Here is a 26942-nt window from a genome sequence, read left to right as displayed (position 1 = left end):
CGCTGCCTGCTTTCTTGCACTTTGTCTGTTGGCTACTTAACTTCGTAAGTAACTGTTGCTCCTCATTGATCTCGGAAACAGTCCTCATGGATCCATAGATGTACGATTTCTATAACGTACTATTATTTCATGTGACATGGCTTTAGTAACAATGGGGAATAGTATGAATATATTTGGTCACTGTATGGTAATTTACTTCACAGTATCTTACACCTCCCAAACATATCTCTTTTCATGTTCCACCGTACAATGAAGAAATATTGTTATAGGCCTCAACAGTTCTACTTCTTCCTGTCAGGTTTTTGCAGCTGTGTTATGTTTGCAACACTGAAAGCATGAAATAGTCCAGATAATTGCAGTCTCTTTACTCCTGGCCAAGTATTTTATAACCCTTCCACAGAGGTTAATTTAATTAAAGTTATGTTCGCGCAAGACTAGAATGTTATTCTTTTCTCAGAAACCCCTGTTAATCCATCAAACACATTTTTACTTGAAGACTATCAAAATAAACCCAAGTCCTCTGTTACTATGCTAACAACAAAACAAAACACTAAGGCAGAAACGCTCCCGCAAGCCATTCTTCGGAACACTGTCTTATGCTTTATTTGGACTTGTGAGGTTTTCATGTATCCACGATGAATTAAATCCTTTCTTTTTTTTTCTGGACACGAGGACACACATTACTATGAAATGTCATAATTTCACCCCTATCCCCCGACCAATCCCCATAACTCTGGTCAATCTGCAGCACAAGCATATCTCCCTGTTATAGCCAGGAATGTTTGGTGCCATGCTCTCTACTGCTATGACAGCTGTCATCCCTCCCCACCTCCTCCTCCCCTATGGTGTTGCTCTGGGTTTTTCTCCCTGTCCTCCCACGTAGCAGAGGAGGTTCGCACTCACCCGTCGCGGTGGGAAAACTTCCACATGCGAGGAATGTCGTGCTCTCCCTAAAGATTCAACTTTCAGCAAATACCATAGGCCCTCATCATAGTCTCAGCCTTAAGACCATCCACTTAACACACTGCCTGACAAGCTTTCCCGTTGTTTGTCCAGCTAGGACTAACCCTACCCATTAGGGCTTTGGCTTGCAGGGTTATCAGGAGCTGAGTGGGAGGATTCCCTGCTCTCAGTGAATGGTCTGACCTTCCAATTCCTGCTGATGAGCCAGGCAGCTGTGCTGTCAACAGCACAGTATTGGAATACTGCGGACCTGCCTTGCTCAGGAACCAGTCTACCAAGACCGCCACAGAGGGTTGGCTTGATTCCAGCATTCTGTTGCCAAACATGTCACCTTGGAGCCAGTTCAGCTCCAAGGCGACCCCCGCTTACCTTCCCCACAGGAGGATGATCACTAGTTAGTCATTTGTCATCTGATAAGCATGGGTTTGAGCTCTCACGAGATGAATGGTAGGTACCAGGAACTCCCTGTGAGTTTCCAAGTGGGCAACACAAAGCATCGATTTAAAACCTAAAGATCTTAAAAGATATTTTAAAAGTAGCTTAAACTCAGTCTTAAGTTTTTAAGAAAAGAAAACTCCAGAAACCCAGATTCAAATGGTTTCCGGCATCGTTTTATCCATCGTAGTGGTTGCAGAGCAGCACGAATGGGATAAATTAAATGCACAGCTCTTGCCATCTAACTCCATCCAATTACAATAACCTGAAGGGTGTTTCTCATTTTCGGCTTCAGCAAAACAAATTGTATTCCTGTGATTCCCCCCACCTCCCACCCAAAGCAATTTACCACTTGGCAATGTTCCACTACTTAGCAGTGTAACAGCGATGTCCTTGTACTCCACACTGTGGCTTAACTGTAGAAAAACAACCTGAAAGCTGAATTTCAATGAAAAGGCATACAGTATATAGTTTCCTCCACGGTGAATCCATTTTTAAGGTAAATTATCCATACATTTTGTGCCCATCAAAGTGCTGGGATTTTTTTTGGACTTGTTTGTTGACATCAATATCAATATCACTCTCAAGTCATGTACAGCTTTGAGTTGGATGCAGTTCCTCTAGGTTGTCGGAATGTATTTCAGCTCCAGGCTCACTTGTGGATTCCATCCCTGGAACGTTGCCTTTCCTTCGCAGCCCCTTGTGGTCTTCTCTCAACTCGATTCAGTCTCACTTTATGGGCAATCTCGGGCGGTGGACCTTCATGAGCAAGTAATAGGATCAAAACTACTTAAACTAACCTGGGGTGGTGGCGGCGGGGTATGGAAACCTTCATCCTATTAGTCTCGATGTAATAGAACCCAGGAGTGAAAGAAGGTTTTCAGCTCACTGAAGGTTAAATAATTAACCTTAGCCTTTTAAGCATTAAAACGGAATACCTGCAACAATATTTAAGCCATCAGTGAGGAAGAAGCCATGTGACACTGATTTACGATCGTGGTTTCGCCACCCAATGAATTTCCAATCATGATCCTATTTGTGCTACAGTGATGACTGGAGAGCAGGGAGTCCCTCACACAGAGAAAGAGGGACACCAGCCCTCCATCCCTCAGTCATTCATCACCTCCTCCAACGGTTAGCGACAGAGTACCATAGGATCTTATAGGAAGGTAGGAGCATCAGAGGGCTTGCCTATATGATCTGCCACAGACCAATCCATGGACCTCTTCTAATCCCACTTCCCTGCAGATGCCAATTTATCCATCTTTCTCCTGAATTCCTCAACCCTGGCCACAACAACTTGTTAGAGATCGGAGTTGTTGGGTGTGGAGATGACTCAGAACTCATTCGAGATATGTTGCTAATGGGTTTTGAGTTTTTCCTGGGCTTTTTGCAATGAGAGGGAAACATTAAGCAAGGCACGGCTAAATACGAATGGAAAGGTTGGAAAGTGACACAGAAACATTTTGGGTGGAACAAGGCTGAGCAAATGTTTCAGAAAAACACTGTAGTATCCCTTATTTGGATTAGCTCTGTCTCCAGCTGTTAATATACACTGAATGCTTCTGGATTATCCACTGCCAAAAAATCTGCTGCCACGACTATATTCTCTGTCAAAACCAAGTGAGACATCTCCACCTCCCAGTGACATTGACATGTCACTCTCAGCTTTAGTGCCCTCTCTCATGCTGCCCCCGAACTGCGGAGCACACCCACTGCCCAATTGTGAGAAAAGTTTAGAAAACAGTATATTTTAACAATAACTTATAATAGATGGTAATTTTTAATAAATCACAAATAATTCTGCCTCTGGCTTCTCCTGTTGTTTATAATAAACTCCTTAAGTATCTGCTCATCACAATTTATGACATCGTACCATTACTTTCCCGAAGGCAGTTACTCTCACTGTGGATCCATGTCCACTGGCAGTGGCAACCTTCAGCCATCTCAAATATGTTCATTGGTAGCATGGATGATGACTTTATCTAGGATATCCAGCCATGGGTGGGGCGGGGGAGGGTTATTTCTGTGTGTGTGTGTGCGTGGAATTGACGGAGAATAAAAGCTTAATCTGACTTTTACCAATTTTTGTCTGTGAGTTATTCATTATTTATCACCTCCCCAGCCCAGAGCACCTGATTGCCCACAAACTCACTAGTTAGTAATCAGGATGACAAACTTAGGCCTTCTTTTGTAAACTGTCCTGCCTTACAGATGCTGAGGCCAATTGCACAACCCCCACCAACATCCCTCGGATCAATTAAGAACAACAACAACAATAGCTTGCATTTGTTCATGCAGGGGTAGTGTCTGGGAGCACTTAAAACCACTTCAATCAAAGTGTGGATCGAGCCTTCTAAACCTTATGCCACGTGATGTTCTCACGCACAGAGACTTTGTCAGAATTTGGAAACGCAGCCTTCTACTCCACTGTCTACCGTCCCCTCCCTTACAAAGAAAGCGTTTTCATAATGTTTCCGTGTTGATCGGTGAACTCACCCCGAGCAGCTGAACTGAAGTCATTTCACACGCGAGGGAGGGAGGGAGGGAGCGAAATAGTTCGAAACAAAAAGAAACGATACAAAAGGAATGTGCACTGACACCTCGGAGGCCGTTTTGAACTGTTAGTATTATTCTGTGCCGAGAAATACTGAGAAACGTTTAGTTTTGTGACGTGACGTTTTGTGTTCAAACCCGTCACTGGAAACCCTGCAGAATGTTCAGTGCTTCACCCCGGCAGTTACACTGGCCGCTTGCTTTTCTGTTGCGTAGCCCGTCTGTAAAGAGTACATTCCCATGACCGGTGGCAAAAAAAAACTCCTGCATGGGAACATTCTTCAGCAGAAAACATGTTTCCCAGAGGAGCCCGGGACAGCATCTCTCGAACATCAAACTGGTTTAGTAAGGAGGCAAAATGGTAGAAAATAGACTAGAAGAAAGGGTTAGACAGATACTAAACGTAACGAGCCTGAGATTGTTCAGTCCGAATACATAAATAACGCCTGTGGAAATTGGAATTCAGTCTGTTTTCCGTCTCACTCTGCTACATAACTTGTACTCAAGTGCTCTGGGACTTCACCATGCGTCAGAGGGCTTTAAATAAATGCAAGTGGCTGTTGTTGTCATCAAAAGGGTTAGGCCTTCTTCCCATTGCACTAGATTGTAACCAGGCAATTTTTTAAATTTTTTTTTAGAAATTGCTTTTGAACTGATTTGAGGAATCGAGGAACTGATACTTTTCAATTCCCTCTTTAAGAGTTTCTGCTGTCAGCCCGGCTCATTTGGAAACGCTCTTGGTCAGAAGGTTGTGGGTTCAAGCACTATGTTGGGACTCGCAGTCTTGGTTGACACTTCAATACAGTGCTGAGAGACTGAGGGACATATTAAACCAATGTGCCATCTCCCTCTACAAAATTCCATGCTTGGATCTGATATGGCACTGTTCACTTCAGGCAGATGTCTCAAAGTGCTTCACGGAGTAAAGTGTAGTGACTGTATGCTTTGTAGGCGAATGAGGTTCATCACAATCAACCTGCTGGCTTGGCTTGGCTTGTCTGCTCTGGACATCTTCCTACTGTGGAATGATGCCGAGCAAACAAACTTCGTAGGAAGGCTTTCTGAGGGCATTTGGACATTAAAGTGCTATTCACTCCCACATTAAAACTGGTTCTCTTTGACCGTGCCTTCAGCTCCCCTCTCGACTCTCTTCCCCCTCATCGCTCCCTCCCTTCCCTCCCCTCACCCTGACCATTTCCCCCCTGCTCGGGTCATGACCCAACTGTGCAGCGCCTTGGGACGTCCTCCTGACGTGAAAGGCGCTTTATAAATGGAATCTTGTTGTTGTTGTTATGTAAAATGTTGGATCTAAGACAACTGGACGCTAGAGGGAGCAAAGCTCAACAATCAGAGTAAAATGCAGCTTCTTGGTTTTATCAGTTACCATCTGAGAAACAAGGGAGATACAGTATTTCTCAATAACTTGGAAACTTGCGTAAACCTTGAGACCAGGCCTTAACCCTCATCTGCCAATCTCCAAAGGGCAAAAATAAGGCCCGTAAATCAGCAACGCTAAGTAACAAATGAGATGATCTAACTGACTGGAGAATAGCCATGGTGGAATTCATAATAATAATATAAATAATCCTTGCGTTTGATACAACGAAACGTGACAGCCAATTGCGCACAGCAGTGGATTGAAGTGAACAATTTTATTATTAAATTTTATTGTAAATCGTTACTATAGAGGCTGCCTCAATAGAATTTTACAACACAATACTGAGGCCATTGCCTGGTTGTGTGTCTCTGAAGGAGCTATCCACTTAGACCAACTTCCCAGCCCTTTCAGACAACCTTCAATATCTTTCTTTATCAATACGCTATACAAAGTTACATTTATGGAGTATGGCACCTTTCATGTTGGGGGGACATCCCAAGCACTTAACAATCCTGGCTTGGCACACTTATCAATCAGTTGTCCAATTTCCCTTTTGAAACCTATGATGAAATTTGTGCCAGCCACCTTTTACAGTTAGGGTGAAAAGGCTATTTCCCCTGACCACTCCCTTTGCAATTTTTTCTAACTAAATAGATAAATAGCCTTTTTTACAGTGCAACGTGGCTTATCTAACAATGCCGCCACTGGAAAGCTCTCATGCAATCAATCTTGAGACCGTTTTAAAAAGCAATGAAGAGTTTTACACCGTGATGGGTAACAATTGCAGCCATCCCCTTTTGCACGTATTTAGTGGATGAACATTAAGTACCCTTTCTTGAGCAACTCTCACTGAGCAAGGTGCAAGAGCTGGCCAGCAGTGGTTAACACTGGCACTTCCCTTTGATGGTGACTTTGCAACTCCAAAGCTCAAATGTTGAAATAACATCTTTCTGTCACCAGCGCCTAATGTACATGGTATAAATAGTTTTGCATCATATTTGTGTATTAAAAAGTCTTGTAAAAAACTTATTTTTGCACATTCAGGTAAAAATATGCATTAGTGTGATATGATAAATAATATGCGCTTCTTTTAGTCCTCACCCAAATTCCTCCATGGATAATAATAATAATAATAAACCTTGCATTTAATACAGCGCTTTTCACGTCTTCTAGACGCCCAAAGCGCTTCACAGAATATACTGTAAAGTGAATTGACTGTATATTTGTGGGCGAACGCAGCAGCCAATTGTGCACAGCAATGTCCCACAAACAGTCATGGATTGAAAATGACCAATTTATTATTGTTTTTGGAGGGATTATTATTAGTCGTGTGGAGTAAGGAAACTTGCCCAAGGTTTCGCCCTCTGCCTGGAATTGAACTCAGGTCTCACTTGCAAAGCGAGTGCTCTAACCACTGAGCTACAGGATGATCTGACTGAGAGATTAATTGACAGTGGTTTATACACAATTCTTAAATGTTTCATACCCAGCATTTATTTTGTTTGGCATAGGCAATACTGCCACCAACCCAGCCAGGCCGATGCCTAATCTTATCACTAACATTATTTTAATATTTTAACCTTCAAAATAATTCATCATGTGCTCTTTTTGTGCGTAATGGAAATGTTTGTTTCAATATGTTTCTATCAATTCATGAAATATCCTGCGTTGATATTTTAGACTCTAGGTTTTGACAGCACCATCTAAAAATATAATCAAACTAGGAGACATGCTCTTTACTGTTCTGAAAGACACACTCGACCTCTGTTTATCAGTTTTTTTTAAATCCAGTTTTATTTTCTCACCAAAACAAAATGCAAGCAAATTCACAACGAGGCTAAGCTTGTCAAAGAAGATTTAAGGGTGGAATTAATTTTTTTGATAACTAGTCTCCATATGAACCTTCAAAAGAGAGATAAATTCCAGCTAAACCCTTTGAAAAGCCCAAACCTAATTTCAGATGCAGTGTTCTGCTGGTTTTGCAACAGATGCTGTTGCTTCTTGAACAGATATTTCCTGCAAACAAACCTCAGACTTATCTTCCTCATTTTGAGCTTCCTCCTAAGAATTTGTGAGTTCAATATGACCAGCCTTCCCATTTCGGATGTCCAATGACATCTTAGAGACTGAAAATCGTTCGCCTCATTACCAGCAGCCAGTTCACCTTCTGCCAGACACCAACAGCCTTCCAGGTACCACTGCTGAGAGCTTCAACTGAACTGGCCACGACTGACGAGGTACGAATTTCTGCAGTGTTAGAGGAAATATGTTTTTGCTTTTTAATCGCTGTGACAAACCAAAACTGTGATCAGCCTCTACAGTTTCTAGTCTCGCTCAATTTTTAAAAAGTCGTCTTTTAGGAAACATAAGAGATAAATGTCTCGAATAAACTACAGCACAGTGATGCCGATAAGACATAATTTTACTTCCCTTTCCCCTGTAAACATTTAATATTTGCGCAACCATTTAACATTAAGAAGAAATTAACCCAGATAGATGTAAGCAAGGGATTGAAATCATCCAACATTTTATCCATGCACGTCTATATTACAAACATTCGACAAAAGTTTAAAGCATATCATTAATCTATTTTTTATTTAAAAATATCTCAATGAAAATAATCGAGAGAATAAATTGAGCTCAGGAATTAAGCATCTCTTGGTGTCCACCATTTATTGTGCAAATATTTGGTTGGACAACTTTAAAAGCTGCACATTGCTACCTGCAAACTTGTTGTTTGCAGCTAAACTTCATACTTTCAGACCAGCTTCGCTGAGGCATAAGCTTCACCTCTTTTCTCTTAATAGTTATTGTCACATTCCTTTTTTGGCCTTGCCTTCACCCTTGTTTGTAGTATTATTATTGTCTGAACAAAACTGTTCACAGCCAAATTTACAGCATTCAGTAACAATATCAGTCTGCTCTTATGGCAAAATTCTACATGAACGGTTTAGAGGCTCTGATGAAAAAAGGATTGAAATAATTCGATAACCATTTTATGAACTATTGAAAGTTTTAAAGGGGAATCGCCAATGCTTAGTGTTAGAATCCAAAGATGTGCATCCCTGCGTACAGTGTTCTGTTTTGCTGTTCTAGTTCCTCTCCTGCTCCGAGTTCAACATGGGTTGGGACTCAATAGCCCGGTGGAAGTCACAGTTACGAGTGTTTGTGTATTTTATTGCTGAGTTCAACAAGTTTAATTTCAGATATCCAAGGACCAAAGAAGGAGCGAGAATCTTCACATCAGCAACCGGTTGATCACAGCTTCTACGCTAAGTGTATTTGACAAGCTGAATTCAGACACTCCATTCATAAGAGTGTCAGTTTGTCAAATACCCCAAGTGCAGAGCTGACCAGCAACTAGACCGGCGCACGACTTCAAGAAAAAAACACTGCTACCTTAGTGTGATCACCTGCAAATATACAAATACATAACCCCATAGTCTGACATAGAACTCTGTGAATTGAATGTGATATGTGTTATCCTGGATCTTAGGTAAGAATCATTTTTAAATCTGAATCCTGTACTCCCATCTGTAGAGTGAGTTTAGATGATATCAAAGTGTTTTGGGTCCTTACACATTTTATGTATAAGTATATCACGTCAATGTCAAAAGTTTTCGCTACATTAAGGATATCAAAATGAAAGAATAAACCAAAGATTTATCTGAATTCTCTGACTGCCCTTCATTTGCTTTGCTTGTATGAGTGCTCGAAATCCACAGCACAACTCTTACATCCCAGGTCTTTATCTATCTCACAGGTGAGACTTCACTCCCATCTGGTCTCTTTTTGCCTGTCACAACCTTTCTTCTTTTTCTCTCATTTATTTTTTCGTCCACAAAATATACAGTTAATTCACTTTACAGTATATCCTGAGAAGCGCTTTGAGACGTCCCGAAGAGGTGATAAGACCCTATATCAAATGCAAGGATATTAGTATTATTACTATTATTTCCATGAGTAACAATAAAGCTGCTTCATGACTGGCGATCAGAAGGAAGAGACTAAGTGAGGGCAAGATGTACAATGTTACTTTATTCCCCCTTCCCCCCACACACAAACACACACATACAAACACACACGCGAACACATACGAGATACAAGCCCTGGCGTCCACGTGACATTCAATTCAGATTCTTGAACAAAAATACCCCTCCCCAAACGTCTCGGCTTCCACCCTCAGCTCAGGATCATCAAGAGTTTTGGGATCTCCCCACGTGAAAGCCACTCTATAAATGCTATCAGATCAATTGATGCTTCATGTATCCACTAGCACTGCGTGCTCCAATACTTCTGAACCAAAATACATGCACCACAATCATCTGAGTATAACTGATACATCAATATATCTTTACGAGGCTGTTAGTGTCAATTACTTATCGTCATTGTGAAAAAAAACTCCACAGATCTCCACGTGACTGAATGTGATGAGACATCCCATAGCTTTGTGTTTGCCCTCATCCGAACAGGAAGCTTTTTCAGAAGCACACACAACACAAGCCATAATTTCTATCTTAACAAGTCGACAGAGTTTGAATATATTTCAGAGCAAAACTGAGTCACAAAAAGTTAAACTCCCTGCAAGTGGAACAAAATAAAAGCACACAACATGCATGCTGTGAAGAGGGGCGTATAACAAGGAAGCTTTTAATGTTAAGAAAACTCGCTATTTGAAAAAGAAAATAATTAAATTTAGCTCCAACGTGTTAAATGAATAATACGCAACTACAGCAGCAGTGCGTGAAGCACTGGTCTGCACACTTCAACTGCCATTTGTCACTTGTGTGGGTGGTTTTAATCCCTTAACATCTGAGGTTAGTTGAAGAAACAGCCACGAAACAGCCTGACTTCACTAAGCTGTCAGAAGGCCTTATCTTCACAGTTCAGCCCCATGGTACAGTAATTCTTTCAGCGAGTGGGAGAGTTTGGGTCATTTTGAAGTTAGTTTAAAGAATCTGAAACTTAATTTAAAGTTCAAAACTACAACTTAAGACTTCCAAAGCTGTTCTGCCCACCAGACGTACACATTGGGACAATCTTTATATGGGAAACATGGCATTTGAAGATTACTTGCTTTTAATATAATCTAGAGAATCGGCTGTTCCCCAACAGTTATACACGTCTTCAGTCTTTCACCAAATAAAGTAGGATTTTTTTTGGGTTGGCCGGCTGTCTGACATATGGGGAAACCATATGCTTATGAGTTTTCAAACCAGAGAATCCAAATCGGAGTTTCCACATATTGCCTGCCACCCACCATAGAAATTTCCACATGTCTGGAATGGAATGCACAAGGTCTTGTCACAGGTTAGGTGAGAGACAATACTTAATGCTGTATCCTCATTGTAAACGGTGTGTAAGCTAACGAGCCAGGCGGCAATTTAGCTGAAAGCAAAATAACATTCTTTAGCAAGTGAAGAGTGCAAACTGCTGTAATGGTGTCTGTGAAAGGAGAAGCTGTGGGTTTTCACAATCAGACAGCAGAACTCCAGCCTCACGCATGTGCAGCAGAAATTGAGAAATGCTTGCACATTTCCTGAACATTTTAGCGAAAACCATTCGCACATTTCTTCACAGTGCTGGAAATTGTCCCAGGTTTTGTGCAATTTCTTCAACTGTTCACATTTGTGGTGAAGATGTGAATCGTAGCTGTTTTGCTTTTGGCGCAGGACAAATGCAGAATGATGCATTGTTAGCGTTAGCAATAAAATATCTGAATAACAAGATGAATAAGCAAACTAATTCCTTCACCACCGGCAACTCACACCGAATAAAATCCTGTGAAGATGTTCCAACTAAATGCAAATAACAGCTCTTTAAATGTGCAAAGCAACAGAAGTGTCTCTGAGGTAGGTAAACGCACCACAGTGTGATGCTGAGCCCTGAAGACCAGCAAGGTCCTATGTTTCCTAAGCAAATTGGGAAGTTAAAAAAAAATGTCCCTGGGGCTTGTGTGGGAACCATTCAAGTTCTCAATTGCTAACCCTGCTTCTGCAAAATGTTGGCTGAAGATACTTCGAATGAAAACCTGAGAGCGATTGATGACCAGCCACGGAACAATAATGCAGCACGATTCACTATCGTCAAGAAAGGAAGAGAAATAAAATCAGCGAGATGGGAAGGTGGGGCGAGGGGTGGGGGCACATCCTTCACATTCCCAACCATATTCTCCAGAAACTGCACAAATCCATGAAGCGTTATCTATCAGCTCGCTTCTCCAATAAAGTTACATTCAACCTAGTCATTTTGTAAGTCAGGTCTTATAAAATGGCTAGGTTGAATGTAATTTTATTCGTCATTGAGTTGTGCTGATGGAAATGTTTGCTCACAAAGCCCTCGACTTCTAAGAGATTGCACAGAATCAGCGGCCAGCACGCAATTAGAACATTTCTTTCCATCAGAACACGATCAGGGCCTTTTATCTGGGGAGAGATTTCACTCAACACAATTGCTCGATACTGTTTGTTTATCTAATTGAAGTACATTATGGTTTAGGCACTTTTGTGGTAATAAAATACTTAGTAAGAGTCAGTGTCTCCACTTACGGAAAGAGAGGAGCGGGGAGGGGGTTAAGGGGGAGGAGGAAAATATTACAAGAGGACAATAAAATTTGGAACACTCTTTTGTGCACCTCTTCACAAGAGCAAAGAAACGGGAACAAAAGAATAAAACATTTTCAAACTGCATCCCTCCCACCCCCCAAATCAAATATTTTCGTGTTAAGATAATAAAATAATAGTATAATAATAATCCTTGCGTTTGATGTAGCGGCTAATCATGTCTTCAAGATGTCTCAAAGCGCTTCACAGAATCTATTGTAAAGTGTATTGATTGTGTATTTTGGGTGGGCAAAATGCAGCAGCCAATTGCGCGCAGCCATGTCCCACAAATAGTCGTGGATTGAATGACCACTTTTTTTGAGGGATTATTACCCCCGTAAAGCCAATCAGCTAACAACCAGGTTCAGACTTACTGCTAGGTAAACAGAGGCGTGTGGAGTAAGGAAACTTGCCTAAGGTTTCGCCCCTGTCCAGGAATCGAACCTGGGTCCTCTCGCTTATGAGGCGAGCGCTCTCACCACTGAGCTACAAGACCACAAAATTAGGTGGTACCCGATGGCCGAAGGCAGAAAGTTCAGCCCTTGAACGTGTGGATCTTCAAGCGTAGAATGCAAGCCAAGCCTGATCTGTTTGACTAAGACAAGATTTGTTTTATCGCTGGGACCCAGACATTTTGCTTATAAAACCAGCCTGACATCTGCCCTGCTCATCCATTCCCTCCAGTCTCGGAGCCAGGATCCAGCAGAGGAGAGGTTGGAACAATTTGTTCAGCGTTTCAGTTTACTTTCAGAGAGAGACAGAAATAAATAAAACAGTGTATCTGAGGACAGATCACACTTGACACAGACTTCTTTGATGCTCAAGTTCATCTGGAAAAAAAGATGGCATTAAGATTTTGGTTTCTATCATTTGAAGGATAAGATACACACTGTGAGTGTAACAAACTCCTCTACAATTTTTATTATGTTTTTCTCTACATTGACTCAACTGTTGCGAGTTGGTGAGGCAGTCAACAGAAATGCACCAAAAGCAAAACTAAGGTAAACAGGAAATAACTTCATTCGAATGGTCTGGCGACGCGAACTCGACAATGCAATAAGGCGTTATATCAAATGAATATTAATTATGATTAGGATTGATAATAATCCTTGTAATGGATATAGGGCCTTATCATGTTGTTGAGACATCTCTGTTTTTAGAGAGTTCGATTCATCAAAGATCACATTTCAGCTAGAACTTTGCGTTGCCTTATCTGATCGAAGACTGAAGAAGAACATCATGCTTGTTAGAAGAGGGTAAATGACACTTACAGCTGTGTGCGTGCACAGAACCTGCTGGTGAATTTCTTTGCCGTTTGCTACTCACGTTTGAAGTAAATGATTTCCTGTGTGAATTACTGTCATTCCGAGCAGTGGAACTGGTGATCTCTTTTGGCAGGGGAGGCGATCAGAGTTTGCCTAACCAAGGTACCTGGTTATCACGGCAAGGGGCCCTTTATCCATGAGCTAGTCATTTCTCCTCCCTCACCCAGCCCCGCTCACTCACTGGTTTCAATTCCACTGGCCACAAGTCAAATCTCACTCTCTCGCCAGGCCTACCCGCGCTGGTCTCACAAGGCTCCATTCTGAGCCTGATTCTGTGATGGTTCACTGTATAGGCATTGTATATAGGCTTCTGAGGGAAGCAATGCTAACATGTTTTGAGAAAGCCACCACTGAAATAAATGTTACGCTAATCGGAACTTAAATAGTTGCAAAGAAAGCAATCGACAGGATTTTATAAATATTGGGGTAAAACATGCAATGTATTACTTGATAGTCACCACCGTTGTCCACACCATCAAAAATCCCACCTGTTGACGTCTCTGTTGATACCTGGCTCAGTTGAATGCCCCCTCCCCACCCAACCCCTCAAGTATGTCACAATGATTTAATTCCCCCAAAATATCTCATCAGATAAACGGTCCCCTTAATGCTTTCCTTTTACTTTGAAAGGAAAAAACATTTTATTTATAATTCTCAAATACAGAAACGAAAACAGACAGAACATTAGTAACAAGGATATTATTACAAGATCCACTAATCGGAGTCAAAAGGAATTATTGCACATGGAGAAATGTATGAAAAGTCACAGACTTCCAAAGTTAGAATATGAACTCATATACAATTAAAGATTATAACTGATCAATAAACCCATTTAGGGGAAGTTACAGGTTGTGATTTCATTAAAAAAAAGCAGAAGCTCAAAATACTACGAATAGTTACAAAAGGCATTTTTTTCATACATTGATATGTGAAGAGGCCAGATCCAATGCTGAGACAGAGGCAAAGAGAGAAAGAAACAAGGGGGTAAATAGCGGGATGAATGGAGGACTGCTGAACACACCACTTAACTTAGTTGTTGCAGTGAACAAATTTGATACTAAATGCTGAAACACCTTAGTTTGCTACTCAATTTAGAATGTGAGATGGTAAATATTAATAATGTGAGGAAGCCTCCTATGTGATTAGGGAGATGAACAATCATTCTCAGTACCAGAGAGGCATGTCCTAATAGCTCATTTCTGCTATCTGTCCAAAGCAGTGTTACTCACAACTTCCCCTTCCAACAGAATGGGGCTTCAGCAAAAAGGGATGTGTGGTGGACTGCTGATCCAGATAGCTATATTTGGAGTGCATGTTGGAGGTTGAGTAATGCAGAACAACCGTTTTCTTTTGCTTCAAACCAAACTCTTTCAAGTATCAAGTGAAATAAGTTTGAGAGAGAAGAAAGTTCGAATCCCCAGCAAATCAGCCCTGGGTTTGTTTGTATGAGATAAGATCAAAGACCTGAAATTCACTTTACTGGTTATGAAGTACCCCCAGCTTCATTCTCATTACACCGTGTCTTCTATAATACAAGGATAATGTTTCTAGCAGTGCCATTACTGTTTACTCAGTGATCTCTAGAACTGTTCAAAAGTTCAATAACCTGCATAAAAAACATTAAGAATCTGCTTGTTTGCATTTCGAATATTCTGACTCACAACACTGTATTCCCCTACTTCACAATAACATTTACAGATGAGTTTATTTTCTCAAAGACACGCTCACACCCTCTCCAAGGTTTCAGGGTCTGTAAACCTATCAATAACTCTTGAAAACGTTTCCAGATTTTTTTTAAGGCACCTTGTGACACGTGAACGCTTTTGCTCTTAACTCAATTTATTTATACAGCACTGCTTCCTTCAGAAGATGCTGTAGACGAGGCTGGTTGGGATCAGATGCACTTCTTTGTCAGTAATCGCTTTGTAGACTGGTGTAGACTGTTTCTAGTGAAACAAGATAATTCTTAGCACTCAACATGCAACTAACAAAGATACCTTTTTGAGAAACTATAACTAAAGAACATGGACTTCCTAATTTGACCTGAAGTAGCTTTATCTTTACCCATTGCTTTCCTTGTTTAAGGCTCACCACAAATGCAATACTGCCGGTGGCGGTTGCACTTGTTCTTTTAAATTGCTGTCAAGTTATACAAAGGAATCTAAATGCATTACAAATTAAGTATAAAGGATTCATACGTTACTCAGATTCCATCTCACAGAAAAGCACCACAAACTCAAGACTTGTAAACCTTAAAAACCATTAAGTGAAAATATTTTTAAACTATACTCAACTTCATTCACTTGTTTGACAATTTGGCACTGAGTTGGTTTTGTCGTCAGCCAGAGGTCACAGGATGGCTGGTATAGGAAGTGAAAATGGTGTAGATTGGGCCTGAGGCACATTACAGCAGAACAGAGGGAAATTTACTCTATAACTAATCAGGTAATACCAGAGGGAAATTTACTCTATAACTAATCCCTACGACTGCTTGAGGCTGACACTGGGTTCCTCAAATAGGAACATATTCTGTTCCCAAGCACTCTGTTTGATAAGGACAAATTTAAAAATAAAAGGTAAACAAGTATTCCAATAACGTCAATCACCCAAATGGCCATTTAAATAGAATAAAATGATCGTACGAGAAAAAAATTAACCCATTGTTTTTTTGTTTCAAGTCTGGCATAACTACTGAGTGTTGCCCTCAGTCCTACCACTTCAGATGCAGTGACCTGTTCCTAGTTTTTTTTAATTAAAGTGCACTTTGATGCTCATTCCTCAAAATCATGAATACAAGGAAGCAAGAGCCTGAGAAACACAGAAGTAAAAATGCAGTTACATAAAACAGTTTCAATTTACAGACCTCAAATGCCAAGGTGGATTGAAATTATGCCATCTGGGTGGGTAGAGGTCAGAGGCCCTTTACAGGCAAGTGGCCTGTCGACATTCACTGCCAAGGTTCACACGTGAACCTGTATGAACATTGTGGAACTGAACTATATAGATCTGGTCATATCAAGATTTGGTTTGGTTCCACCATCCATGCTAAGTCAGCTATTAGCTAAGGAATGGCAGTCACTAAACTGGTGAATGACAGTCCAGTAGTGGATATAATTTGCACCGATATAAGATTAAAATTTCATAAGGCATTTGATAACGTTACACGTGTGAAATCTTTAAAGAAAAGTAAAGATCACGGAATGAAGCAAAAATGACTTAGTTGGATTGAAAGACGGTTGATCAATGCGATCCAAAAGATGATGTCAAATGAAAAAAACTCAGATGAGAGATGGGGATTAAAAGACTCACTCAGCCACCTGTTTCCCTACTATTCACACACACACACACACACAGATCCACCCACCCCATAAATGAATTGTAGAAGAGTATAGCTTCTAATACAAAATTCAGAGCTGATATGAAGCCATGTGGATAGGTAAATATTATTAAGCTAAACCACATTCAAGGCCTGATCGATAATGCAGATCAGCAAAATAAGTGGCAGATGGATTATAATGTACGTGAATGTAAATTAATGCATAATCACATGAGGCGTAGATCAACTCTACTGTAGCTCAGACTTAGCAGAAGTCAAAGCAACCACACCACCGTATTTGCAATTTTTTGTTTTTTTTTCTTGAATTACGTATTGAATGAACGAGTTTCTGTTAAAATTGCAAAATATATTTTTTTTGTTAAGACTTGAAACTAGAATATTTTCCAATATCAAGACTGAAGCCAAATGTAGCATCTCAGTGACTTAGGTCAACTGATGTAACACACACACACACACCTAGCAATTCAAACCTGCAATTTTCCAATGTGTGTGTATAGCTAGTGCTGCGCAGGGCAAAGCCTTCAGTCACAAGGTCACATAAGACCTTCATTCCACTGAAATATACAATTCTTCCATTTCTCTGGGATAAGCCCCTGACATCATTGCATATTCGTTCTCATTGGTTTTGTTCATCACCTCGTACTCGTGACTGGCTTCAACCTCTTCGCTGCTCGGAGCGAAAACCTGGGGGAAGTTTTCGTACGTGACACTGAGGATCAAAAAAAGAAAAGGTCCCAATGAGTTGTGGCAACAATTGAAAAGGATGCAGGGATGGATCGGTTGTTGCTAACATTTCGCCCACAAATTACCAGTCAATTCACTTCACAGTATAATCTGTGAGGCTCTTTCAGAGTGAGAAAGCTCTATATCAAATGCAAGGATTATTATTATAATAATCCTAAGTCTATGTTCATTTGCCACATGAACATGCAGGACATTGCAATTTTCACAGTGAAAACTGGAACAATTTGGTTGAGTTTGTGATGTGCTCTAACCACTTGCAGTTGCACACTTGCTAAATATCTACTTACTCGTTCCACTTTACTTCCATTCTGCACTAGTTATTAAAACATTTTCACCTTAAATCAGTATATTATCTCTACGAGTTCAGTTTTATGTGAACTGGAATCTGCATCTGTGTCAAATTTCACCTCTTTGACCAGCCTTACAATAATTTTTTTTTGTCTACAGTCTGTGGAAGGTTACTTTGACTGCTATGCAAAGTACAGTGCTGTTAAAAGCAAATGTAGATCACATTTGCTGCTGCATTTTATTATAGGGAAAGGGCAGGGAGGTGGGAGGATATGCCTAGCTCTTTCAGAGTGCACAAACATGATAATAATTAATAATAATCCTTGCATTTGATATAGCACCTTATCACATTTCTAGACATCTCAAAGCACTTCACAGACTGTAAAGTGAATTGACTGAATATTTGTGGGCAAAACGCAGCAGCCAAACAGTTGTGGATTGAGCGACCAAATTATTATCATTTTTTTTAAAGGATTATTATCCCCGGAAAAGTGATCCGCCAATCGACTAACAACCGGGTTCCTACTCATTGCTAGGTAAGCAGAGGTGTGTGGTGTAAGGAAACCTGCCCAACATTTCGTCCTGCCAGGAATCGAACCCAGATCTCTCGCTTGCGAGGCAAGTGCTCCAACCACTGAGCTACAGGATTCCACATGGGTTGAGTGACCTCCTTGGACACTGTAAAATTCTTAGTACAGTTTTACACTTTTTAGTCCTGCAGAGCTAAGGCCTGGAAGGAGAGGCTATTAAAACAATTAACATCTGTATCTTACAGAAAATGCCAAGCCTCCAACAACAGATTACATTTGTATAGCGCCTTTCACATCGGGAGAAAAGCAGGAAATAAATGTGAACCTACCTTTGTGATTGGTGCATGTTCTCTGGAAAAAAAGGCCTGGAAGGAGAGGGTATTAAAACAATTAACATCTGTATCTTACGGAAAATGCCAAGCCTCCAACAACAACAACAAATTACATTTGTATAGCACCTTTCACATCGGAAAAAAAGCAGGAAATAAATGTGCACCTACCTTTGTGATTGGTGCATGTTCCCTGGGGAAAGAAGAACAAAGGCATGATTAGAATATAAAGGTCAAACTCTTTGTAGAAAATGCTCAATTGTTAAGAAACAGGGAGTCCTTCCTACTTTGTCATATCAAGTCTCTTCCCTTAAGAGTTTTCCCTGGAGAAATCTTTTTTTCGGGGGGGGGGGGGGGAGAGAAGTGGAGAGGTTGGGGCTGTAATCATCTCACCCAAAAGGAATTATTTTCCAAGTGAGCTGCAGTCTTACCTCTCTTCTTTGATTGGAGAATGACAGTGAGAACGATAATAGCACAAAATACTAGAATCAAGATGATCGACAGCACAAATACCCAGAGCGCAATTTCTGTCCTGCTGGATTCTAGGAAAATAGACAGGGAAACAGATTCACAATTGATAATAGTTTCACATCAGTAGGACGGCTCAAAGCACTTAACAGCATATAGGGTAAAGTGTTATGACGGTGTATTTGGTAGAACACAACAGCTAATCTGCACACAGAAACACCCATTAAGTAAATGAACAATTTGTATTTGGGGGATTGTTGGCCAGGACGCCAGGAAAAACTCCGTTCACTTTTTAAATAGCGCGAGTTCAGATGGGCAAGTGGCTCGGAACATGAACATATGATGTTTATTCTCTTCAAGATTAGAATTGAGGTCTCCTCCCAACTGTTTCTCTGCATTTCAGGGAATCAAAGTTCTCTCTCCGCAGTAGGAGAGAGAGAGGGAAGGAATCATTTAACTTCTGATCACGAAATGAGTAAGCCAGTGCTGCCCTCTGTTGTTCTAGATTTCACTCTACAGAGCAGCTTCCACTCTCTCAGAATAGCTATCGCAAGTTTATTAGATCCTTTCTTGTAACAAGAATTGAACGCCTGCTGCCATTAATTTCTGCAAGTGAGCACAAAAGTGCTTGACTACAACAACATCATCAACAACAACAAGGTACATTCATATAGCACCAGGAGTTCGTCTCTAATAATAATAGTAATAATAATAATCATCCTTGTATTTGATACAGCGCCTTATCACGTCTTCGAGACATCTCAAAACACTTCACAAAATAAGCTGTGAAGTGAATTGACTGTCACTAAGTGTCTAACTCTGTAAAAGCAAAGTGAGTTTCCACTTCCTCTGGAGATGATCAACAGTAATAGGCTTGAGGGTCAACATGGTTTTGTAATTTCAAGAAGACATAATTATACTTATACATACTTATAGTTATACTTCCTCCCCTTTGTTTCCTCTTTTCTGACATGACGAACATTGGAGTTGAGAGGGCAACAGGCACTTGTCATCCAATCTTCAACATCCCCGCTAGAGGATGCTCAGCAACAGCTGATTGCCAGCTATACCTGGCTTTCTCAACACCTCCCCCAGGGTTGCAATCACATGTGTGAACTCAGTGTAGTGGAGAAATAACACCTCAACGCTCAGTTCTATATGCCGGGGGTTCTAATACACGTTCCTCACACAGAACTCACCATTTGAAATATGCAGAGCGTTTCGAGGTGCTACCCTGTGTGAAAGGCACTACGTAAAGGCAAGTTGTTGTTGTAAAGTGTTTCAGTTTTAATGTGACTGAAATGTGACTGAAATTCGATTTTGAGAATTCTCAACCTATCAGCATCATAGGGGCTCCGCTCAGGAGGGAGAAGTTTTTAACATGTTATTCTATCATGTAAGTCTATCGATATAGGTAAATGTTATTCAATCTGAACAACAAGGCGCAATATGATCTGTTCTTATCCCCCGAACAACTAAAAAAAATTCTACATCGTATAGAAAAAAAAATCCGTCAACAAACAGAAAGTGCCAGCTATTCAAAGAGTTAATAATGGTCTGAGGAACTGCTGTAATATTCCTGATCTTATCAAATACCCCGTCCCTAGACTTTAAATGAAGTTCTGTGAAAGCGCTTTGAGTCCTCTCGATGATGTGACAAGGTGCTTCAGGATATCAAAGAGCTGTATATCAAAGGCAAGGGTTATTATATTATTATACGGTATTGACTTGACTCTGGCCCGCAGCACCTTTGGACATCCCCCCGACATGAAAGGCATGGTATAAAGGCAATTTGTTGTTGTTGCTGTTTAAGCACCTCTAATCATTCATCTCATCTTCAGAAAAAAAAAGATCTAATTAAATGCCCAAAGTTTCTGGACCGGACGAAAAGTCTATGTTTGTGTAAAACAAAATCTGCTAACCACCTTCATGTTTTTCACCAGAGGCTGATGGCAGCTGAGAATCTGGCCACTCTTCAGCGGAGCCTTCAAAAGGTGCAGAGGGCTCAGTCACTGTGGAGAGATTTAAGTCCAGTTATCCCAGATCCTGAACCAAACATTTTTCATCTGTTAAGGGTCCACTAAATTTAGACCCTCCTCCTACTGTTCCCCCACTGCTCTCAATGTTCCACCAGTCTGGGATGCTACCCTGCATGAGGGACATTATATAAATGCAAGTTCTTGTTGTTGTAATGAGTGTGTACAGGAAGCCCGCTAATCAGCGCTGGACATGCATCTCACTTTCAGCAACTGTAGGTCTAAGTGACACGAGTGATATAAGGGATCTCGGACTCTACAGAAGAACCTTACAACTTAGTCGTCCTGTGACACAACCTGATCTGTGTCAATATGGCTTTGCTTGTTGGTGTTGTTGTTGCAATCCATGATGGCGAGAAACCGTAACCAGTGGAAATAGATACTGAATAATCTGAATGGCTTGATCTCTTGCTCGTAAATAAATCAAGTGCCATTTACTGCAGATGTAAATCAAATGTTAACAACAACAACTTGCATTTACATGATGCCCTTCATGCCGGATGGTGTCTCGGAGTGCTTAACAATGGCAGAGCCCGATGCCGAGCTTGGGGAGGGGGAAGGTGACTGTAGGCACAGTTGAAGAGGAAGGTTGATCATTAGAATCTTACCTGAGGTGGACATGACACTCATCATAGTGGGTTGAATTGCTGTGAGGATGGGAGGAGGAAAACAATGAAATAAATTACTTAAAATATTGACATCTTGCACGGGCAATTCACAATGCAAGGAAAATTGTCAAAACTGGGATAAGCTCCAAACTGGATGCACAATTGATTCAGTTGTGATCCAAATTCCTGATTCGGGTTCACATGTAAAATTTCCACTCAGTGCAGAATGCGGGTAAAATTAGGGGTCTTTCTAAAGAAAGTTACAGGGAAATTAAATGCATATTCAATACCAAACAAGCAGTTAGAAAGTGACATTAACAAAGCGGAAGGATCGACTCCAAACTCAAGTCCTCTCATTTCAATCTTGGGAGGAAAATGTTCCAAATTAAGGTAAACTTTCAAATTCACCTGGAAAATTTCCATCATCCCATGTCAGTTTTATACCTCCAAACTTTGGCTCTTGCCAACCTGTGACTAACGCTTTCTGGAATTATGTGAAGCGGGGTGCAGCCCTCCAGGGAGAGTGGGTACATTCCATTCCAGATACAAGAAAATGGGCGGCGTGCACACGGGAAACTCTCAGTCCGGCCTGGATACTCTTCAGCATGGTGATAAGTGGGTTTCCACATGTGTTGGATGCCCGGCTGACAACAGAAAGGTGTCGACAGACTAAGCCAAATCAGGACACCTCAACCGTCCTTGCAGCTTTTGAGAATTACAGGTCGGACGAAAGGAAGAGAACATCAGTACGCGTTTAATTGTGCCACATATGAAGAATGAGAAGGGATTGACTTACATCTTTTCACAAATAAAGTGATGTCGACTGATTCTTTGATGACCTTTCTGTGAAATAGTTCATAAAAGTGCCGAAATGTCACCTCACAAGTGTAGGTTCCCATGTCACTGTACTGCAGGTTTTCAAGGGTGAGTGAGACATTACCAGACCTAGGTTTACTGTTTATACTCAATTTTTTCTGGTTGAATGAAGGGAAAGTGTGCACCTCTGATGCATTTCTGTGTAGAATAGGGCCGTGTTTCCCGAAGTACCAGGTAACTTGTTTTTCAGTGTAAAAATGGGATGCTTTATAACTACATGGTAGGATAATCGATTTTCTCAACTGTCCTGTAACCTCCTGGGGAGCAAAGAGATGGGCCGAATCACCTGTAAAACAGATTAACTTTGTGTGATTCAGTGCTTGCTTCATTCACCATGACATTTAAATTAGAAACCTACCTAACGTAGGATAATTACTATAATAATATAAATGAAATAATAAATGAAATTGACAATAACCAACTAAATTTACTTCATGGCTGTTTGTGGTACATTGCTGTGTACAATTGGCTACTGTGCTTGCCTACAAAAAAACACATTCAATACACTTTACAGTATTGTATATTCTCCTGACATGAAAGGCACAATATTAAATATCAACAACTTGCATTTATATAGCACAGGATAGCATCTCGGGGCGCTTACATTTACGTATTATTGTTATTTACATGCTGATTCAGTACTAGTTCCAGTGCAGACAGAAGAAATATGCAGCTACAATGAACAATTTGTTCCACACAACCAGAAAGAACAGATAATGCCTGTTATCAATGTCATCTTAATACCAGACTTTTAAGCAGTGTGTTACTGTGTCTGGAAATACTTTTTATCAATTTTTGTCTTAATATTTTGCCCACAAAATATACAGTCAATTCACTTTACAGTATATCCTGTGAAGCGCTTTGAGATGTCTCGAAGACGTGATAAGGTGCTATATCAAATGCAAGGATTATTATTAATATGAGTATCGCATTATCAAGTGCTAGAATACATTGTCTTTCAAGGACTACAGGAATTTTTCAAAGATCAGTACTCATTGCGTTGTATTTGTACCAAATGGTATGAAGTAGAGGAACTATCAGGGACTGCAATAAACTGCCCCCAAAAAAATCACAGCAATGACAACATTCTGTAAGGGGAAGAATAACATTCGTCAAAACCTCAACCCATTTTTGTTCCCCGCAAGGTTTCTAGCTTCAGTTGTGATAAATATGCACGTGGCTGGACACTGCTTTCATTCTATGTACTGGAATTGAAATTATCAAAGAGGAAAAGGAACAAGACGACATAAATAAAACGCAAAATCCTGCAGACAAAAGTCGCTAGGAACACTCGGCAGGTCAGGCAGCATAGCATCTACGGAGAAAGGAAGGTGAGTCAACCTTTCAGGTCCACGACCCTTCGTCAAGACGGCATAAAATTGTACATGTCAAAAGCATGGTCTCTGAAATTAGTCCAACTGATAATGTCACAAGTACTTCTGATTCCAATGAGCCACAGAATTGCTTTATTACTCTTCTACGGAACACAACATTGAACTTTTAATGTGCCATAACCAATAGCTATGCAATCAGATGTAACCGTAAGATGAACAAGCAGTAACAATGATGTCTCATTTGAAACAAAGTACATTTGCCGGTTGTGACATTCTGATTATCTTCCAGTACAGCCCGTGACTTGCAAAGGAACATTCAAATTGGAGTGAAGAAATTGCGACCTCAGAGATGAGCTAAAGTTTTTTCTAGATCTGTTGTCCACGTCAACATTCATAATACGGATTTTTTTTAAAAAAACGCAAAAGCTTGAAATCTAAATGGAAAACCACAACATGGAAATGTGACCAACTCATCTGTAAATAATCCAATTGAGACCAAATTCCACTCTTCAAAAACCAAATACCGTAGCTTATTCTGACCGATCAACTCACTAATTTCAAACATTGTTAATCATCATTATTATTAATAGCAACGATGAGATTGATGGAACACAGGAAGGATGAATCCAAACTTAATTAGGGCAGAGTTGTAGCATAAGAAAGAATACCCAAGAGGGGAATTAAGAATTGGTGTAAGATCAGGAATCTTAACGACCACAGTGAAACCTGGAAAGAATGGACTCAATGAAACAAAACGTTGACACAGAATTGACCAATATTGATGTACACTGATTCAGCTTCAACCACTGCAATTGTATCAGAACGGCAGTGTGACAGATATAATAGTTTATTAATGGTGATTTTTATTTTATTGCAACATTACTAGAAGTAGCAGAACAAAAGTAAAGGTTTATATTTGTAAACATATTGTGATATAGGCAATAACAGCCAATTTCAGAAAGCAATATAGATAAAGTTTTAACACTCACCGAAATTCAGTCCTAAAATGAAAAATAAAATAGGACAAACTTGCTTCTCCATGATATGGCTTTGTGTGTATGGCAAACGCAGTGATTATGTGAACTTCCCTGAGAATGTTGTAACAGTCTATTAGACAGGCTATATAAAAAATACTTCCTTTTTTTCCAAGACACAAAACAATGAGTCAGTAATCTGATCTTTGTGGTTCCTTCTTTGAAAGGATTTATTTTCACTTATCCTTAGAATTTTGTCAGGTCTTTATCATACACAAGGTAATTGATTAACTCATCCATTTCAAGTAAATATTATGAAACATTAAATTACTGCAACGATGCGCTTGTAATACAGCCTGAATTAGAGATGCCTACCTTGCTTGTGTCTCTGTTGGATGTATTCACCATGATAACTTCTTAGCTAGAAGTAGTTAGAAATGTGGGAGCATAACTTTATTTGAGAAGAATGAAAAATAATCTTTAATAAAAATGCAAATTGTTGTTGAATAATCAAATAATCTTAATTCCATACTTTGCAATTGTCTCTAGATAACCAGCACACTGGTAACCCTCCATTTTCTACGCCATCTGCTATATATCAACGCTTTGGTCTGTAAAATCTGCGTTAATGTCAGAAACTCAGATTTTTTCACTTTTTGTGTGAATGAAACACAACCATGCCATGATTTGCTCTGTTTTCCTTCACCTCCGCAACATCGCCCGGCTCCGCGACTGTCTCACATCGCAGGCCACCGAGATACTCATACACTCATTAATCACACCCAGACTCGACTCACCAAACTCCGTGCTTGTCGGTCTCCCCAATTCCTCCTCTATAGGCTGCAGATCATCCAGAAGTCTGCAGCCTGTGTCCTCTCCCGCACCAGGGTCCACAACCCTATCACCCCCAGCCTTGCCCCACCCCATTTGTTCCCCATCAGAGGATACAGTTCACGATTCTGGTCCTCACCTTCAAAGCCCTCCATGGCCTTGCTCCTCCCTACCTCTGTGACCCCCCCCTACCAACGGACCCGCTCCCTCTGCTCAGCGGACTCCGGCCTGTTTCATGTCCCCCACTTCATACGCCTCACCATTGGCGGGTGAGACTTCTACCACTCTGCCACCACCCTCTGGAACTCCATCCTGCAGTCCCTCCACCTCATCCCCTCCCTCCTTCAAGACCCTTTTCTTCGACCATGCCTTCAATCACCCAACTTCACCACTGCCTTCCCCCTCCACGATCCCGACCCTCAGCTCGGGTCTGAAACATCGATTGTCCAGTGCTTTGGGCTGTCCTCCCGATGTGAAAAGGCACTATGCAAATGCCATATTATTGTTATTTTGTTGTTGTTGAATAGAATAATAGGCCCATAAGGTGCGCTATTTTTGCCATTTGTGCATAGAAGCATAGAAGTGACTAACACAGATCATACTGTATTAACAATACAACAATGGATAAGCCATTTTCTCCTTAGAAAAGAACAATTCCCTTTTTTCTTAAAATAGGATTTGAGTCTTAGTTGCGCAATGTTTATAAGTGGCATAGATCAGATGACAGTGAGTAACTTGTGATGTACATTAAGATTTTGATGATATTTGTGCGACAGCCTGGTTTAGTGGTAGCATTTCATCTCCGAATCAAAGATATGGGTTCATGTCCCAAGTTGGGACTTGGAATCACATAGTCTAAATTATAATATAATAATCCTTCCCTAACATTTGATTCAATGCTTTACCACATTCTTGAGACCTCTCAAAGCACGTCACAGAATATAAAGTTAATTGAGTGTGTATTTTGTGTGAAACGCAGCTGCTAATTGCGCACAGCAGAGTCCTAGTCGTGGATTGAGTGATTTATTTATTTTGAGGGATTATTACCCCCGGAAAGTGATCTGCCAGTCAACTAACAACCATGTTCCTACTTACTCCTAGGAAAACAGAGACGTGTGGAGTAAGGAAACTTGCCTAAAGTTGCCCCAGTTAAAGATGCCTTAATTCTGCATTGAAACTTGCTTTTAGTCACCGTTTTAATCATAGGAGCAACAAATAAGGCACACACTCATGTGCATATATTTCAGTGGCTCCCCTCTACTTATTAATGGAGCAAACATGAATGATGCTGATTAACACACCTTTGCAATAGTTTATCACCTGCCAAA

The 26942-nt window shown here is 40.6% G+C and overlaps 1 protein-coding gene and 1 non-coding gene across 2 annotated transcripts; both read right to left on the bottom strand.

The window, feature by feature from the left end:
* Window positions 1-12350: 12350 nt before the first annotated feature.
* Window positions 12351-12430, bottom strand: trnam-cau. The gene has a single exon. It is a non-coding gene; the product is annotated as a tRNA-Met (tRNA).
* A 4712-nt stretch (window positions 12431-17142) lies between these two features.
* LOC103178603 (myelin protein P0-like) lies at window positions 17143-24884 on the bottom strand. The gene is made up of 7 exons (XM_007893441.2): window positions 24799-24884; window positions 22396-22761; window positions 21600-21638; window positions 18919-19029; window positions 18659-18680; window positions 18488-18523; window positions 17143-17305 (listed from the first exon to the last, which is right to left on the bottom strand). Exons 1-7 carry the CDS (start codon window positions 24848-24850, stop codon window positions 17143-17145), a joined length of 789 nt encoding a protein of 262 aa, XP_007891632.2. The 5' UTR covers window positions 24851-24884.
* Window positions 24885-26942: the final 2058 nt, after the last annotated feature.

The sequence above is a fragment of the Callorhinchus milii genome, unplaced genomic scaffold (assembly GCF_018977255.1).
Source record: "Callorhinchus milii isolate IMCB2004 unplaced genomic scaffold, IMCB_Cmil_1.0 Scaffold72, whole genome shotgun sequence".
NCBI lineage: Eukaryota > Metazoa > Chordata > Chondrichthyes > Chimaeriformes > Callorhinchidae > Callorhinchus > Callorhinchus milii.
Note: the sequence above shows the minus strand (reverse complement) of the source record. Positions and strands in the feature narration are given on the sequence as shown.